Here is a 16,776-nt window from a genome sequence, read left to right as displayed (position 1 = left end):
TAGCTTCAAACAAGCCATAAAGCTTATCGCATTTTTTATCTCAACTGCTTCAATGCGATCACAAATGAGAGAGTAATTTTGGTGTGTTATGCTTCGCGTGAGATCTTTTGTACACTTAAAGCTCCGCCGTTCCAAAGGTCTGTACGCTCTACTAGCCGTCCTGAACAACGTCATGCCTGGCTTCGACGCAACGCCGAGACTTTCAATTGTTTTAACCCTTTACCACTCAGATAGGCATTCCGACCGTTTTAGTTCCGTATAAAATCCAAATAAATTAAAGACCTTTCTTAATAGAATAAAGTCACTTACAATCGACAAAGTTAACCCAACGACGATTTTCACGTAAGAGGTTTCAAAGAGCATGGAATATATTAAGCAAATTTAAAAAGTCTATGTTTACTGCATAAAGCAGGCAACAATTTCTATACGTCACTTTTTAGAATTATTAAGATTGATCAATTTGCAATGCCAACTGCCAAAGACTACCTGTATGTATGGTATGTAGAACATTGATTGCAGGAGCAAACAACCCATTCATTTTCTTATTTTTTTTACACTGTTCCATAGGCACCACAATAAGCATTCGATGAAACAAGTTTAACAAGTTTCCATTTTTTATTTTGAATTTCACGGAAAACAAATCACTCAAAGTTCATGCTTTGCAATAACCAAACATAGTATTTGCCTAGTTTTAACATCGAACAAAAGTTAGCACATTCATAAAGTTTTTATTTTACTAGTATCTACTGTGCATGTCAAAATAGTGTGAATTCCGATGTATTGTTATTTTGACAGTCTCATTATTAAATAGATCGATCGATATGCGATAAGCAAACAACATACATTTTGTAAGCGATGTGTAGGTCTTAATTGTGGACGAAACACCGACGGCGAAATAAAAACACCAAAGCGCTGAAATCGAAAAACGGGACACCAACGTTGTCATACGTTCTATAACGTAAACGTGATGCATGAATGCAAGATTATATGCCATAACTCAATAGCCGTATGCCTAAAAATTGTTTATAACAGTTTATATAGGTTTTATTAACCGAACATATTCAGAATAAGTTTATATTGTAGTATACGAGTATACACTGTACATATGTAGGTCTAGAAAATATCCAGGTAAAATGGAATCAATAAAACAAGTTTGTTCAGAAACTCATAAAGTATGTAGTTTCAGGAACTTTTCCAATCGAACAATATTGTTATTTTTTCATCTTAACCAGTTATCAATTGGTAGTCCAAATATAAACGATTTAAGAACCACTTTAGTCAATACACTAAATGTATGTTGAGAAATATGTGAGGTGTTGCATTTACAAAGAACACTATCATTCAAAACGGTTATTATAAAACTCATCGTATGTCTATGTCATATAGAGGTCTCAGTATGTTTGTAAAAGCATCGCATCGAATCATCACCTACAGTCCTATTTCAACCAGCACAAAAAGCTGTTTCCAGCGACAAACCAAACACAAAAGGACCTACACCGAAGAAGCAGTATGACAGGAGCGAGCTCTTCCTGACACTTGTTAGACACGGGAATGTCCTGTCCTACAAACTGGTAACAGGCCTTTAATTGACCTTGTTTCGCATAGCAGCCTGTAACTGAATACCTCGACCCTCTGTTGAAGGAATACTTGTAGAGACCGTGCTGTTTAGTTGAGGTTGAGGAAGTTTCAACATTTTGCAGAAATTAAGTTTAAAAGAAGCTGGTTAGAGTACTCTGTAGGTCATTTTACATAAGTCAAGTAGATCTACCATTAAAGTTATTTATTTTAAAAGGGTGATAGTTTCGTTGATTTCTTAATATAAGTGTTGTTAGTGGTATGTGTTGGACTTTGTTAGTGACTTATCAGCCGTACCTTTACCTCCATTTTCGCTGTTCTCCTCGCTGTCCTCGTTGTTGTTGTTGTTGTTATTAGCGCTGATGTTGTTGTTGTTTGCGGCATTCGACTTGCTCTTTCCTCCCTTGCCAGTCTTCTGTGGCGTCTGAACCGATTGTTGTTGGTTTTGTTGCTGTTGCTGCTGCTGCTGAAGTTCAAACTGAACCTGTTGCTGATACTGCTGAAGTTGTGCCTGTTGCTGCTGCAACTGCTGATGTTGTTGCTGCAGCAGTTGTTGGTGTTCAATGAGATGCTGCGGTAGCATCTCGATGATGGCGTGGGCCGGAAGTAGGGTGGCCGTCTGCAGCTGCTGCAACTGGTGAGCGGAAATGGAGACTGGTTGGATCTGAGAAGGAGCCTCCAATGGAGGCGGCTCGTGTTTGATTTCAATGTCAGACGAATGGGCACCTTCCCCGTCCTGTTCAATAACGATACGTATCGGACGCCTAGATCCGCTCGCATCTTCTTCGTCTTCTCCTTGGTCTCGGTCACAGTTGTTTTCGTCGTCTTCGTCGTCGGGAATGTCGTCGTTGTGGATGGCAGCAGCTGCGGCGGCCGCCACAATGTCCGTATGGGGCACCGACTGTAACGTCGTCATCACCGACATTGGAACGGACGTCAACGCCAATGCATCGGCCGATGACATTATGTAGTGTTCCGACGCCGACGTCAATCCCGCCGTCGACGGGATCAGAACGAGACCTCCGTCAACGCTCATTTTCATGATAAAGCTCGCCGTTTTGTGTATTTACCGTTACGAGATATTGTCAACTATCAAACTGGCATTAACACAGCTGTCCAACAACACACTTGTCACTATATTCCAATCAAAAGCCCGTTAAGCACACGTTATTCCTTACACGGTACACATGTACGAGTTGTAATTAATAAAATACCTAGCGCAGCACATGTTTGACAGCATGTAATTGTATATATCCAGAGTTGCTCAACTCTGACGAACACCGATTGACAAGAATACTTAGAATATGAAGTCAGAACACCGTGAAGCCGAAGTATTACTGAACCGATACCTGCGAAGGTTCAGTCAGCCATACAGAAGTTTCTCAGAGGTAGCCTCCCTGATCCGTGTCGTCACAAGCAACAGGACACGCCTTTCGCACCGTGTATTCCCACAATCTCTTGTCGGTAGTCACCGTTAGAGGTCAATTTGTAATCTTTTGGTCCCGAGAACTCTGAAAATAAAGCGCAGAAACATGAACGCCACACTTTTAGAGCGATCTTTAAAGAAGTTAAAACAGGTGTTTATTAAGCTATACCATATACGCAACTTACAATAGTTTTCACCTGCCATTACTGTTTACACCGAGCGGCGCGTTCTGATTGGTGGATATTGTCGTACCGCCATTTATGCTTGTCATCAGCCATTTTGCCCTCAGGTAACTTGAATCGCGATGGTTTATTGTGATATACTACATTCCAACCAGGTATAGCGAGCTAAATTATTCTGAAATAATATTTATAAAGGGCCTTCTGTTCGGTGAATGTACTTTATTTTGAGAATGCGGCCATTTTGGTTGGGATTTCTTGAGCTGGGACAGTTTGAAGCCGGAGTTGTTTAACGCATACAAGACGTATTCAACCGGGCCAATTCAGTGGAAATGTTTATAATTGTCGCTAGCTGCAAATGTTCTCACGGAAAGACAAAATTGATTTTCAATAGATCGATAGGTTCGACCTAGTTTATATTCATACATTCAAGGCTTAATGCGCAGGCTGTTGTATTTATAATGAAGGCGACGGATTCAATCCAGTCGCATTGTTTTGTATAAATTTGCTTAATATAAATTATTATAATTTTAAATATTGACAGCAATTTGTCAAGCAAAAGTAGTTTTCCAATGTATTCTTATGTTGTTGTTTTTTTTTAAGTCACACGGTTTTAGAATCCCCTATAAATGCACATTTGTGTTCAATATGTGTTATTGCATATACATTTAATTAATACTGGGGCATTCATAAACATAAACACACATTTATTTAAATGTTGCCAACTTGCCATAAATAAACTTAAACTGATTTGTCAATATGCGTTAACGTTTTGTGTCCAGTTAAAGTGCGAATTTCATTACAATAATACAGTTTCACAAACCTATACCGAACCAATTTCAGGACACCAACATGTTTTTGTATACAAATACGTGCATCTATGTAAAAGCCTGCTTCGTGATACTAGTTTTGTTGTTGTTAGATATCTGTTCGTGAGTGTTGAGGAAATATGGACATATACGATCACATTCTGTCAAACAAGTGCATTTTACATATCGTTAAAATTTATGACAGGCTTTTAAATAAAATGTTGAGACTTAACAAATTATATGTATACATATATTTTGTGCAATATATTGTGTTCAAAATTTTATTGTCTGAATTGCCAGAAAAAGTTTAAGGACGAAAAGGGTTTTAAAACAAGACCTTAAGAATGTTAAAAAATAATTTAATTACAAAAACCGTCAACAAGATAACTTAATAATTTTAACGCATGTGGTATGCATTAAAACGTATCAAAATTCCTACGAAACACTTCAGCCCAATTTTGTATTATTAGCGCATTTTTTGTACATAAAAAGAGATTAATAACACAATCAAAATACCATAAAATCGTTATATTAATCTCATAATTCTACTTCTTTTTATACCATGTTATATAACTTTTCGCATTAGCTGTTAGCAAAACAGAAAATTGTTCTATTGTGCTAAAAAGCTTGCCCAGCTATAGCTCCGCTTTAATATCCAATGCGGATCAACGGGTAGTGGGGGATTTAAAACCTTGTTAAATATAATTTAATGCCATACGAACACATCTCGGTAAAGTATTTATTATGCAAGACGCAGTCATCCTATTTGTCTTACATTAATAACTTGCACTTCTGACACTCCTTTGAACTCCCACGCATTTCGGCAAAGATCCGCAAACTCATGTCAGAACTCCCGTTATGATGTGGGTGGTTACTTTTTTCATTTGCTTAACAAAACTGACAACTCATAGTTTCTGTTTGTTTGTTGCTGTTGTTTTACGGGAGCAAAGGTCATTAAACCCAAGGGAGCAAAACCCAAAATAAACATAAAATAATAATAATATCCGCCGGTCCTTTTTTACTCAGAATTTCAAATAAATTTTAGGTGTTTAACTTGTTTTAAACAACGTCATTTTGCGCAGTTGTTTTTTCCAAAGCGTTTACACTTTGCATACATAACTTAAACTATCAAATAAAGACTGGGTTTCATATGAAGACCATTTCCAAGGCCAACACAAGAGTTGATGCACAGCCTTAGGAAATCCCCAAATGCACCATTTGCATAAGCCTTTGGCCCGTCGTGCAAGTACCATGTATTGCAAAGTGACGTCGCCAATCCCGACCGTATTGTAATGGGCTGTTTTGCGGTCGAATAGAGCCCCCAAAACGGTAATTTATAGTCATATCAGGCAGTGAAAACCTTATTTCAATGTTGGCGCATTTGGTCACCACCACTTGCTGAATAAATTGGCAATTTTCTTTAGCGACTGTATTCAGGTGTGCTATTACGGCGAAAATGAAGTGAAAACTGCTTTTGTCCGGATGGCCATTGAAACCCGATCGGCATTCAGGTTGGTGTAAATTCATTTCTGCGGACCCTTTCATAAACTAGTCATAAATTAACTGTGTGTTCATCGGATCTCCCATTTCGAAATCGCTTCGCAAATTGAATAAGGTTGAAATTTATAAATATGAGGCCAAAAAGACCAAAGACGTCGCAATCCAATTAAGGCACGCTCTTGGAAGTATATTTTATCAAAACTAATGTAAAACGTGCATTCATTTCATACAGAGCTTGCATATTTGGGAGTAGTTCAAGTATTTTATGCATGCCTTTGAAAAGTATATACAGGCATTGAACTTTTTTAATGTCAATGTTCCCTCCTTCACGTATCATTACATTGACCATAGAACGACCATCTGTATATTTGGAAATGAAATGACTACATTTATAACATATCTTCGCTTTCTTGCTTTGTTTTCTGATAACCGTTGCAACGCAAACACTTGCGATCACATTTTTTTGGCAAGATGTACTTGTTTTTAACCAAAGACAATTTAAAACAAGAGCTGTCTCCATAGGATGACAAATGCCCCCGATAAACGCCTTGATAGAAGTTATGAGCATTTTTCGAAACCTAAACGCGGACACTAAGTTCAATGTCAAGGCCAAAGGATTCAAAGTTTGTGTGCGTATGGAAAGGCCTTGTCCATATACGCATGCATACCAAATATGAATACTACATCTGAAGCGACATAGAAGTTATGAGCATTTTTCGAAACCTAAACGCAAAGTGTGACGGACAGACAGAAAGACGGACAGACAGACGGACAGTGCGATCACTATATGCCCTCCTTCGGGGGCATAAAAAGTGTGCATCAACAGTTAATCAAACAGCTATTCATTTCATCGACATTCTTTCAAAGTTCTCCGTTTACCTGGACGCGTCAACGTAAACGCGTTAAACCATTTTTGCCTGGCGTCTAGACAAAAAGGCCTTGGCAAACAGCGTAGACCCAGGGTCTGCGCTGTTTGCTTATAGGAATTTATGTTAGAAATATTCTAAATATAGAAATAAATATGCTAAACATCCCTAATTTTGGAAATAAATTGATTTAATTTAGAAGGATGAGAGAGTCCTCTAGGCATAAATGGGCTTCATCGACATTCTTTCAAAGTTCTTCGCTTACCTGGACGCGTCAACGTAAACGGGTAAAATATACCAAACGTATATTTCTAATACGTTATACCAATAAATTAAACGGTGAGCGTAATACACACGCACATATAAACGATAGCTGTGACACTGACAACAACGTGTTAGAAGGCAAGAGACCTGTGGACTCTTAATTCATTGTATTGTCATGCAGAACAACCTCATTAACCGTGAATTTCTTGAATGAAATAGTTTGCAGCAGTGTCGGTAGTACTACGTACAGGCTTCAACGCCTGACCAGCCAAGTGGCACCAACCAAACAAGCCACACAGACGACTTCGATTAGTGTTCCGTACTCTGTAAACAGATCAACGCAATCCGGTAACGCTCGAGCGATCGACTTCAGTTTTTTGCGCGAACAATAGCTTTAGTGCATGCTAACTGGAGCAAACAATTTTTGCGACAAAATGATGGGTTTTCCCCGTCAATGTGACCGGTATTTCCGCGCAGATAAAAATAGCGCGTAACGTCTGACCGACCTTGCATGGTTCCAGAGACCGCTTGATTGGTCAAGGTGCACGCGACGACTTGATTTTTCGAGTGCACTTAATCGAGTACCAGAAATACGACTTCCTCGTCTGGTAAATGGAACAGCGCACTACCGAATGTAGAGCTACTGAAACTTTGAAAAAGTACCCAAATGCATACCTGCTTTTACAATTATTTGAGTCGCGTTCTGGGAAAACTGGGCACAATGCAAGTGCGTAAAGTGTCGTCCCAGATTAGCCTGTGCCGTTCGCACAGACTAATCAGGGACGACACCTTCCGCCAAAAGTGGATTTTTGCTAAGAAGAGTCTTCATTTTAACAAAAAATGTCATAAAAGCGGTAAGTGTCGTCCCTGATTAGCCTGTGCGGACTGCACAGGCTAATCTGGGACGGCATTTTACGCACATGCATTATGCCCAGTTTACTCAGAACACGACTCATTTGTTTTGGACGGCGAAGAAGAGCTGATATCGTTTTACCACTGAACTATGTTAAGAAATTATACCGCAAACAGTCATAATGTTGATTAACATAGTATCGTTTGTGTTATATGTGACTTATTTTATTGATACATAATCCTTTATGTATCCATCGACAAAAACCACGAGCGGTGTTATGGGTTAATCGCACGAAAATTACTTATAATAAGTGACTTTAACTTAAACAAAGGTTTTCTAGTTTCGTATTTATATAGGATACGTTTTTTCTTGCGATATCTATTGGTGCTGGATCACTAAAGTAAGATATGTCAAAACTTTATCTTCAACGAAGCTCTTTCATTTTAGTCATACAAAATAGCAAGGCATCATGGCTAGTATATGAGCAAGTTATTCGGGGATCATGTTTAGCTTTGATGTGCTTGAAGATAATGTCACAGCTTGGATTAGGTAAAAACACGGATGTACTTCAGGATAAGGTCCCATCATGGATGTGCTTGATGATAAGGTCAAAGCGTTTATGTGCTTGAAGATAAGGTCACATCATGGATGTGCTTGATGATAAATTCTCATAATTGATGTGCTTGATGATAAGGTCACATCATGGATGTGCTTAAGGATAAGGTCACAGCTTTGATGTGCTGAGGATAAGGTCACAGCATGGATGTGCTTGATGATAATGTCACATCAAATATGTGCTTGAGGATAAGGTCAAAGCTTTGATGCGCTTGTGGATAATGTCACATCATGGATGTCCTTGATGATAAGGTCATAGCATGGATTTGCTTGATGATAAGTTCAAACATGGATGGCCATTAGGATAAAGTTAAAACATGGATGTGATTTAGGATTAGATCAAAACATGGATGTGCTTGAGGATATGGTTGAAACATGGACGTGCTTTAGAATAAGGTTAAAACATGGATGTGCTTTAGGATAAGGTCGAAACATCAACGTGCTTTAGAATAAGGTTAAAACATGGATGTGCATTAGGATTAGGTCAAAACATGAATGTGCTTGAGGATAAGGTCGAAACATGGATGTGCTTGAGGATAAGGTCGAAGCATGGACGTGCTTTAGGATAAGGTTAAACATGGGTGTGCTTTAGGATAATGTTAAAACATGGATGTGCTTTAGGATAAGGTTAAAACATGGATGTGCTTGAGGATAAGGTCGAAACATGGACGTATTTTAGAATAAGGTTAAAAAATGGATGTTCTTTAGGATAAGATTAAAACATGGATGTGCTAAAAGATAAGGTCGAAACATGCATGTAAGAGGATAAGGTCGAAACATTGACGTGCTTGAGGATAAGGTCAAAGCTTTGATGCGCTTGTGGGTAATGTCACATCATGGATGTCCTTGATGAAAAGGTCAGAGCATGGATTTTCTTGAGGATTAGTTCAAACATGGATGCCCATTAAGATTAGGTTACAACATGGATGTGCTTTAAGATTAGATCAAAACATGGATGTGCTTGAGGATATGGTTGAAACATGGACGTGCTTTAGGATAAGGTTAAAACATGGATGTGCTTTAGGATAAGGTCGAAACATCGACGTGCTTTATGATAAGATTAAAATATGGATGTGCATTAGGATAAGGTCAAAACATGATTGTGCTTGAGGATAAGGTCGAAACATGGATGTGCTTGAGGATAAGGTCGAAGCATGGATGTGCGTTGGGATAAGGTTAAACATGGGTGTGCTTTAGGATAAGGTTAAAACATAAATGTGCTGTAGGAGAAGGTTAAAACATGGATGTGCTTGAGGATAAGGTCGAAACATGGACGTGCTTTAGAATAAGGTTAAAACATGGATGTTCTTTAGGATAAGGTTAAAACATGGATGTGCTAAAAGATAAGGTGGAAACATGCGTAAGAGGATAAGGTCGAAACATGGACGTGCTTTAGAATAAGGTCAAAACATGGATGTGCTTTAGGATTAGGTCAAAACATGAGTGTGCTTTAGGATAAGGTCATAGTATGGATGTGCTTGAGGATAAGGTCAAAACCTTGATGTGCTCGACGATAAGGTCAAAACATGGATGTCCTTTAGGATAAGGTAAACAATAATGTGCTTTAGGATTAGATCAAAACATGGATGTCTTTGAGTATAAGGTCAAAACATGGGCGTGCTCTAGGATAAGGTAAAACATGGATGTGCTTTAGGATTAGGTTAAAACATGAATGTTCTAGAGGATAAGGTCACATCATGGATGTGCTTGATGATAAGAACACCGCATGGATGTGCTTGAGGATAAGGGTACAACATGGATGTGCTTGAGGATAAGGTCACATCATGGATGTGCTCGAGGATAAGGTCACAACGTGGATGTACTTGAGGATAAGGTCACAGCATGGATGTGCTTTAGGATAATATCACAGCATGGATGTGCTTGAGGATAAGGTCACAACATGGATGTGCTTGAGGATAAGGTCACAACGTGGATGTACTTGAGGATAGGGTCACAAAATGGATATTATTGAGGATAATGTCACATCATGATGTGCTTGAGGATAAGGTCACAGCGTGGATGTGTTGGACGATTTAATGAGACCTAGAGTTATGTGCTTAATAAAAACCGGAGAGATCGAACACTTAACGAGAACAATAAAAATAAAACCGCGATGTTTGTTTAGAAAAAAAGATACTGAGTTTCAACCGGTGAAGAATGCAACTTGATTTAACTGTAAGACGTATAATATTAAAATGAAAATTGTTTGAAATATAACGTCCCTAAAAGTATTGTCATTGTGGACGTACAAGCGTTTCCTTAACTGGTGTGCGTTCTTTATATATGTTGGTATCCAATGTGTAGACAGCAATTAACTTTCTTGTATTTTATGTAAGATGACTATGAGCATTATTTGATTGTAAATCAACAGAGCTTTTCGAAGAATTTCGAAGAACAGACCTTGTTTTTTATGTCCAATCCCCTTATTCGAATAAAAAAGCAAGCGCTGTATATTTTAATAATACACACTTTGTGACTTACTTAAAATACCAATAATATATTGTCCAGACATTTTAAATGATAAATGGTTTATTATTTTCTTTCCATTCCATAATTTTAACTTAAAAACCTCCAATACAAGTATAGAACTCAAAGTACACATGATGCATATAGATGATCTGGTTCGTGTTGCACTTTCAGGGTTCAAAAAGAAACTAATGTTCACAAAATCCCTTACTCCCCTGATGGGAACCACTTCGGAATTCGCGGGAAAACTAATTGCTTCCAGATGATAAGCAGGCGGTATACATAGCAACAGAGCAACAGATCCCAAAGAAACCCTTTGTAACCTGTTTCCACCATCGTTACGCAATATTTACATGTTATGGTTTTATTCCCGAGTAAAAACAAAAGCAACAGATCAACTTATAAACAACCCAAACGCCAAATAAGCTAAAAAATAATGCAACTAGATAACAATCTCGTCTATATATACCCAGATTACATGGGTGGCTAATTTTCTCAATGGATTTCCCACACTTCACGGATCGCCACTCAAGCACGCGGTTGTAAACAAAACACTGAAAACGCGCAGTTTGTGACTGGCACTTTTATTTAGCAGGCGACAACGAACAAATCAAGTGATAATATCAATATCTAAGCAAACCATAACTAATAATAATAGAAACATGAACTTACCTAACGAAAATCCCTTTGCTTAGTCCCGCCATAAATGTTTACACCCGAACGAAAAATCACATGAGCGGCCCAAACGATTTTTCTCATGTTCACGAGAACCACGTGGTTTAAATGAATTACTGGTAGGAAGGGAATAGAGAAGGAAGTTCATCCAAGGTGTTTTGATTCAATTCAAATTGTGCAAACAAAATGTGTGTTTAAAGACAAATCACCAAATGGAAGTGTGTGTGTTTACGTGATAATATTTTGAAATGCATGTCAAACTTTAATTTTTTTATTTCTTTATTACACAATAACAAAATATTAAAGATATCGAGTTTCAAAATCGTAATGAAATACGAAATACTTGAATATATTTTTTTTAAGTAAGGTCATACTGGGATTTCACAATATAAACATTTACATGTTGTAACTTGTAAACATACAATTAAAAGATCGTTTTCACAAAAACAGATATAGCGCCATTCGAACACTTCTCTGAATCGAAAAATAGCCATTAGGTGCGCATGGTATAGCTAAGACTTGTGCACGCGATAACTATGAATTGTGCACGCGATAGCTATGACATGCGCAAGCGATAGCTTGGACTTGTGCAAGCGATAGAAAGGACTTACGCACGCGATAGCTATGACTTGCGCACGCGATAGCTTGGACTTGTGCACGCGATAGATAGGACTAACGCACGCGATAGATAGGACTTACGCACGCGATAGATATGACGCGCTCACGCGATAGCTATGACGCACACACGCGATAGCTTGGAATTGCCTACATGATAGCTATGACAAGTATGTTCAATAAGAAAATCAGATGTCATTACCATAAAATTGACAACTTGCATCAGTATAGGCATAGATGTCATTTCGACAATTGTATTGGTCATAGCTAGTAGGTGCTAGTGAAATAACTATCGCATTCGCACGTAACAAAGACCATACCAATGTGTTAAGTGCTCTAGTAACAAAGTGGCTAACTATTCGAAAGTTTCATTTGACAATTACTGCTTGCGCGCGCGTTAGACTGGGGGACATACAAAATGCTTATTATTATATTTATATTTGTTTGTGTATACAGTCAATATTTGTGGCCTAAAATATTTTGAGTCTCATATTCGTGCTATGAGTATTTACTTGTAAGGACAACAACCACGCCGTGTAACAGATTGTACTGCAGCTATAGAATAAATTTTGGCGATCATGTTTTGCATACTTTAGCATTTTTTTTCATTAAATATGTATGGAAATTGAGTTATGTTGGTATTAAGTACATTTTGCTTTCCTTAATGTATGCGGTGTTGAATGAAACGAATTAATCCATCAAATAGTTGTTTCATTCATGTCATAAAGTGTCAGTACATGATGGAAGATTATTGTTTATTCTAATCAGATAAACTTTTTTGGACGGCCGGAGTGTAATAAATTGTATCTTGACCTGGCCTTCCCAACAACTCATCTCACCGTAACAAAAATTAAATGTTTTTATATTTGTTGTGTACGTTAATGTAGACGTCATGTGTATTGTATCGTGTTAATAGACGCTAAAATAATAATAATAATAATAATAATAATAATAATAATAACTTTATTTCATGAAGAATTCACATTAAGAAATAATTTCTTTTTTACAATGTGGTCTTCAGTAACAAAACACAAGTATATATTTTGAAACATGCATACGAACATACAAGGGAAAAAAGAAAATGAACTATACAGTTAAATGTTATAATAACTTCCTTATCAATTCCGACGACGTCGACGACGACGAAGACAACGACGACGATGATAATGATGACGATGATGATTATGATAATACAAAATATGCAAAATATGATACAACAATCAATCTTTCAAAAATTAATCTTTCAAATAAATCACATCAGACACATCACAACAAAGTATTAACATAGAAAAATTAACAAATGAGCATACATATATATCAATGATTTGTTTGTAGGTATTCTTTAAATTTTATTTTGAATGTAGTATTCGAAGACACTTGTCGGATGCTTATTGGAATTGAATTCCATATGGTTCGTGACCGAAACGAAAACGCGAAAACGCTATCCACTCCTAGATATAAAATAGATCATCAAAAACAGGCACATTTTGTGGGACGGTTCACGTAACAACAATATGGCATATCTTAAATTGCAAGCATGTAGTCTAAAGCCATTATAACCAGTTAAAAATATTTTGTTTATGTTAACTTTAAGTGAACACCTACACGTATGCCAAGTAGGTGTTGAGTTTATATATATTACGTTTACTCTTTGATCCCATCCCTGCCATTATGATTTTGAGCAATATATTCATCCATTAAAATGATTTACTGACTGCCGAGTTTGTTTGCGACCGTGCCGTGAATTCTAAACGATGAAAACGACACTTTTATCTGTCGATATAAACCCGAAATTTAATATGACATTTATATAAGCCTATCGTCATCTCTGTTTGTTAAAAGTGTTATTTAACTATTATATATTAACAACATTAACATTAAAAGGAAAAGATGAGGGCGATGGCACTTCGTCCTTTCGCATAATTTCAATAACATCCCACGCGATTGTTTTCAATAGTTGGCTTTTTTAAGAATGTACACTTCATTTAGATTATTTTTGGCGATGATAAAAATACATAGTTAAGTACATATAATGCCTACTTTACCTTAAGTTGTTCAAACAAATTGCTCAAGTTCACTCAATATTTGTATATAACAGAACAGAACAGGACAGAAAGTTTATTCATATAACTTGGACATTTCCAGTTCATCGTTGCATATACAAAACTGACAATATATAAGCAATAAGCACATGCATAGTAATGCGAAAGTGACCAAAATAGTACATAAATAGGTGTTAAAAATGCACTTAGGCCATCATATTACTCAACGTTTGCATTCAAATTAATCATTTCTCATTTTAAAAGCATTTTTACAATATATCGCGAGTTTATTTATGACTTTGGTTTTAGTATTTAATTTTTTTAAGTAAGTAAGTATTTGTTAACAAAAGAATACATATATGAATACTAGGTCGGTTATAATAGAATTTGTCAATATAAAAATGATTGCGTGAATAATTTAGACCTATTGATTACAAAAAGGACTTTGTTTTACCAAGCTGAGGGTGACATTTAAACAGCACACTATGCGCGTTCGGAATGTCTGAAAAGTTACAACCCATTTGAACTCCAATCTATCCTTCGAAATTTGTATAAAAAAGTTAATATCGCATTCAAACAGTGTGAAAAATGATAATATTGTCTTCGATCTGTGTGAAATGAAGAGAATCTCTTCAATAATGTGTATACAATGAAGATAAACACTTCAATAATGTGTATGAAATGAAGATATTCATAATCACTTCAATAATGTGCATGAAATGAAGACAATCTTGCCTTCAACCAGTGTGAAAAGAAGATGATCTTGCCTTCAACCAGTGTGAAAGGAAAATACTAGTGTCTTCGAACTGTCTGAAAAGACCATATCTCATTCGAAATGTGTGAAATAAAGATACTACTATCTTCAAAGTATGTGAAATGAAGATAATATCTTTTTCACACTATGTGAAATGAAGACAATGTCACCTCCGAAATGTGTGAAAAGAATAGAAGGTCGCCTGCGAAATGTGTGAAATTTTGATAATATCGCCTTCGAACTGTTTGAAATAAAGATAATGTCTCCTTCCAACTGTGTAAAATGGAAATAATGTCCCATTCGAACTTTGTGAAATGAAGATAATGTCGCATTTGAAATATGTGAAATGAAGATAATGTCGCCTTCGAACACTGTGCAATTAATATAATATGTCTCCGATCTGTGTAAAATGAAGATAATCTTGTCTTAGATTAAGTTAGAACTGTATAAAATGAACATAATCTCGCCTTCAAACTGTATGGATTTTATATAATCTTGAATTCAAACTGGGTGAAACGAAGATAAAATTGTCTTCAAATTGTGTTAAATGACGATACCCCGCCCTGGAATTGTGTTGAATGAAGATACTTCCGCCTTTAAAGTTTGTAAAATGATCATAATCTTGTCTACGGACTGTGTGAAATGAAGATAGTCTTGTCTACGGACTGTGTGAAATGAAGAAAATCTTGTCTACGGACTGTGTCAAATGAAGAAAATCTTGTCTACGGACTGTTTGAAATGAAAATAATATTGTTTACGGACTGTGAGAAAGGAAGATAATGTTATCTATGGACTGTCTGAAAAGAGCATAATATTGTCTAAGGACTGTCTGAAATGATGATAATCTTGTCTATGGACTATGAGAAATGAAGATGATCTTATCTACGGACTGTGTGAAATGAAGATAATCTTGTCTATGGACTGTCTGAAAAGAACATAATCTTGTCTATGGACTGTCGGAAATGAAGATAATCTTGTCTAAGGACTGTGTGAAATGAAGAAAATCTTGTCTACGGACTGTGTGAAATGAAGATAATCTTGTCTACGGACTGTGTGAAATGAAGAAAATCTTGTCTACGGACTGTGTGAAATGAAAATAATATTGACTACGGACTGTGTGAAATGAAGAAAATCTTGTCTACGGACTGTGTGAAATGAAGATAATCTTGTCTACGGACTGTGTGAAATGAAGATAATCTTGTCTATGGACTGTATGAAATGAAGATAATCTTGTCTACGGACTGTGTGAAATGAAGATAATCTTGTCTACGGACTGTCTGAAATGAAGATAATCTTGTCTTTTGACTGTCTGAAATGATGATAATATTGTCTTTTGACTGTCTGAAATGAAAATAATATTGTCTACGGACTGTGTGAAATGAAGAAAATCTTGTCTACGGACTGTGTGAAATGAAGATAATCTTGTCTACGGACTGTATGAAATGAAAATAATCTTCTCTACGGACTTTGTGTAAAGAACATAATCTTGTCGACGGACTGTATAAAATGAATTTAAATTCACATTCCAACAATGTGATATGAAGACATTTTAAAATTGTTTTTAAGTTGGAGTTTATAGCATTTGAAATCAATGAGGCGTGTGCTTTTTTAACATTCTGAATATGAGATTTCCTTAAATCAAACATTAGAATGTATGTGCAAATTTATGAAAACACACTACGAAAATAAAATTTAACAGCTTCGTTTCACTTAATATACGAATTTAAAAAGGTTTTAGACATTGTCAAAGCGACGCGAACGACCAAAAATGTCAACTACTGACACTCGAATCTAGTTATTCGCACTAAATCACGCTGTCACACGACTGTTTCAGAGTTTATTTCGCCATCGATGGTGTTCGCGAACGCCAGGCAATTTACGCATAGTTCATTAACATTTTGAAGCGATGGAAATGTATATGTTAGGGAGTGACGTGACGTTCCTGGAACGTACGTTGATTACGTGGCGTTGCGGTTACCGTTAGACAGGTTATGGACGAAAATGTGTCGTTGTATAACACCTATGTTCCAACAACCAAACACGCTACAACGCCCCTCTTGCGCTTTTATTTCATGAAAAATACGTTAAGATCATGACGCGCAATAACAAAAAATCATACACGGCTTCATTCGAATAC

General features: G+C 36.7%; 1 protein-coding gene across 3 annotated transcripts in view; it reads right to left on the bottom strand.

The window, feature by feature from the left end:
* LOC127868058 (paired box protein Pax-5-like) overlaps nucleotides 1–11,319 on the bottom strand; it is an 84,313-nt gene extending 72,994 nt beyond the window's left edge. For 2 of the 3 annotated variants that reach the window (XM_052409643.1, XM_052409645.1), the window contains exons 1-2: nucleotides 11,226–11,319; nucleotides 1,873–3,086 (exon numbers count right to left, since the gene is read on the bottom strand). In XM_052409643.1, the coding sequence (XP_052265603.1) occupies nucleotides 1,873–2,617 (745 nt within the window). In that variant the 5' untranslated portion in view covers nucleotides 2,618–3,086; nucleotides 11,226–11,319. The remainder of the gene's footprint in view (nucleotides 1–1,872; nucleotides 3,087–11,225) is intronic. The other variant, XM_052409644.1, reaches the window with a different exon arrangement.
* Nucleotides 11,320–16,776: the final 5,457 nt, after the last annotated feature.

The sequence above is a fragment of the Dreissena polymorpha genome, chromosome 2 (genome assembly GCF_020536995.1).
Source record: "Dreissena polymorpha isolate Duluth1 chromosome 2, UMN_Dpol_1.0, whole genome shotgun sequence".
Taxonomy (NCBI): domain Eukaryota; kingdom Metazoa; phylum Mollusca; class Bivalvia; order Myida; family Dreissenidae; genus Dreissena; species Dreissena polymorpha.
This window is presented reverse-complemented; position numbering and strand designations above follow the sequence as displayed.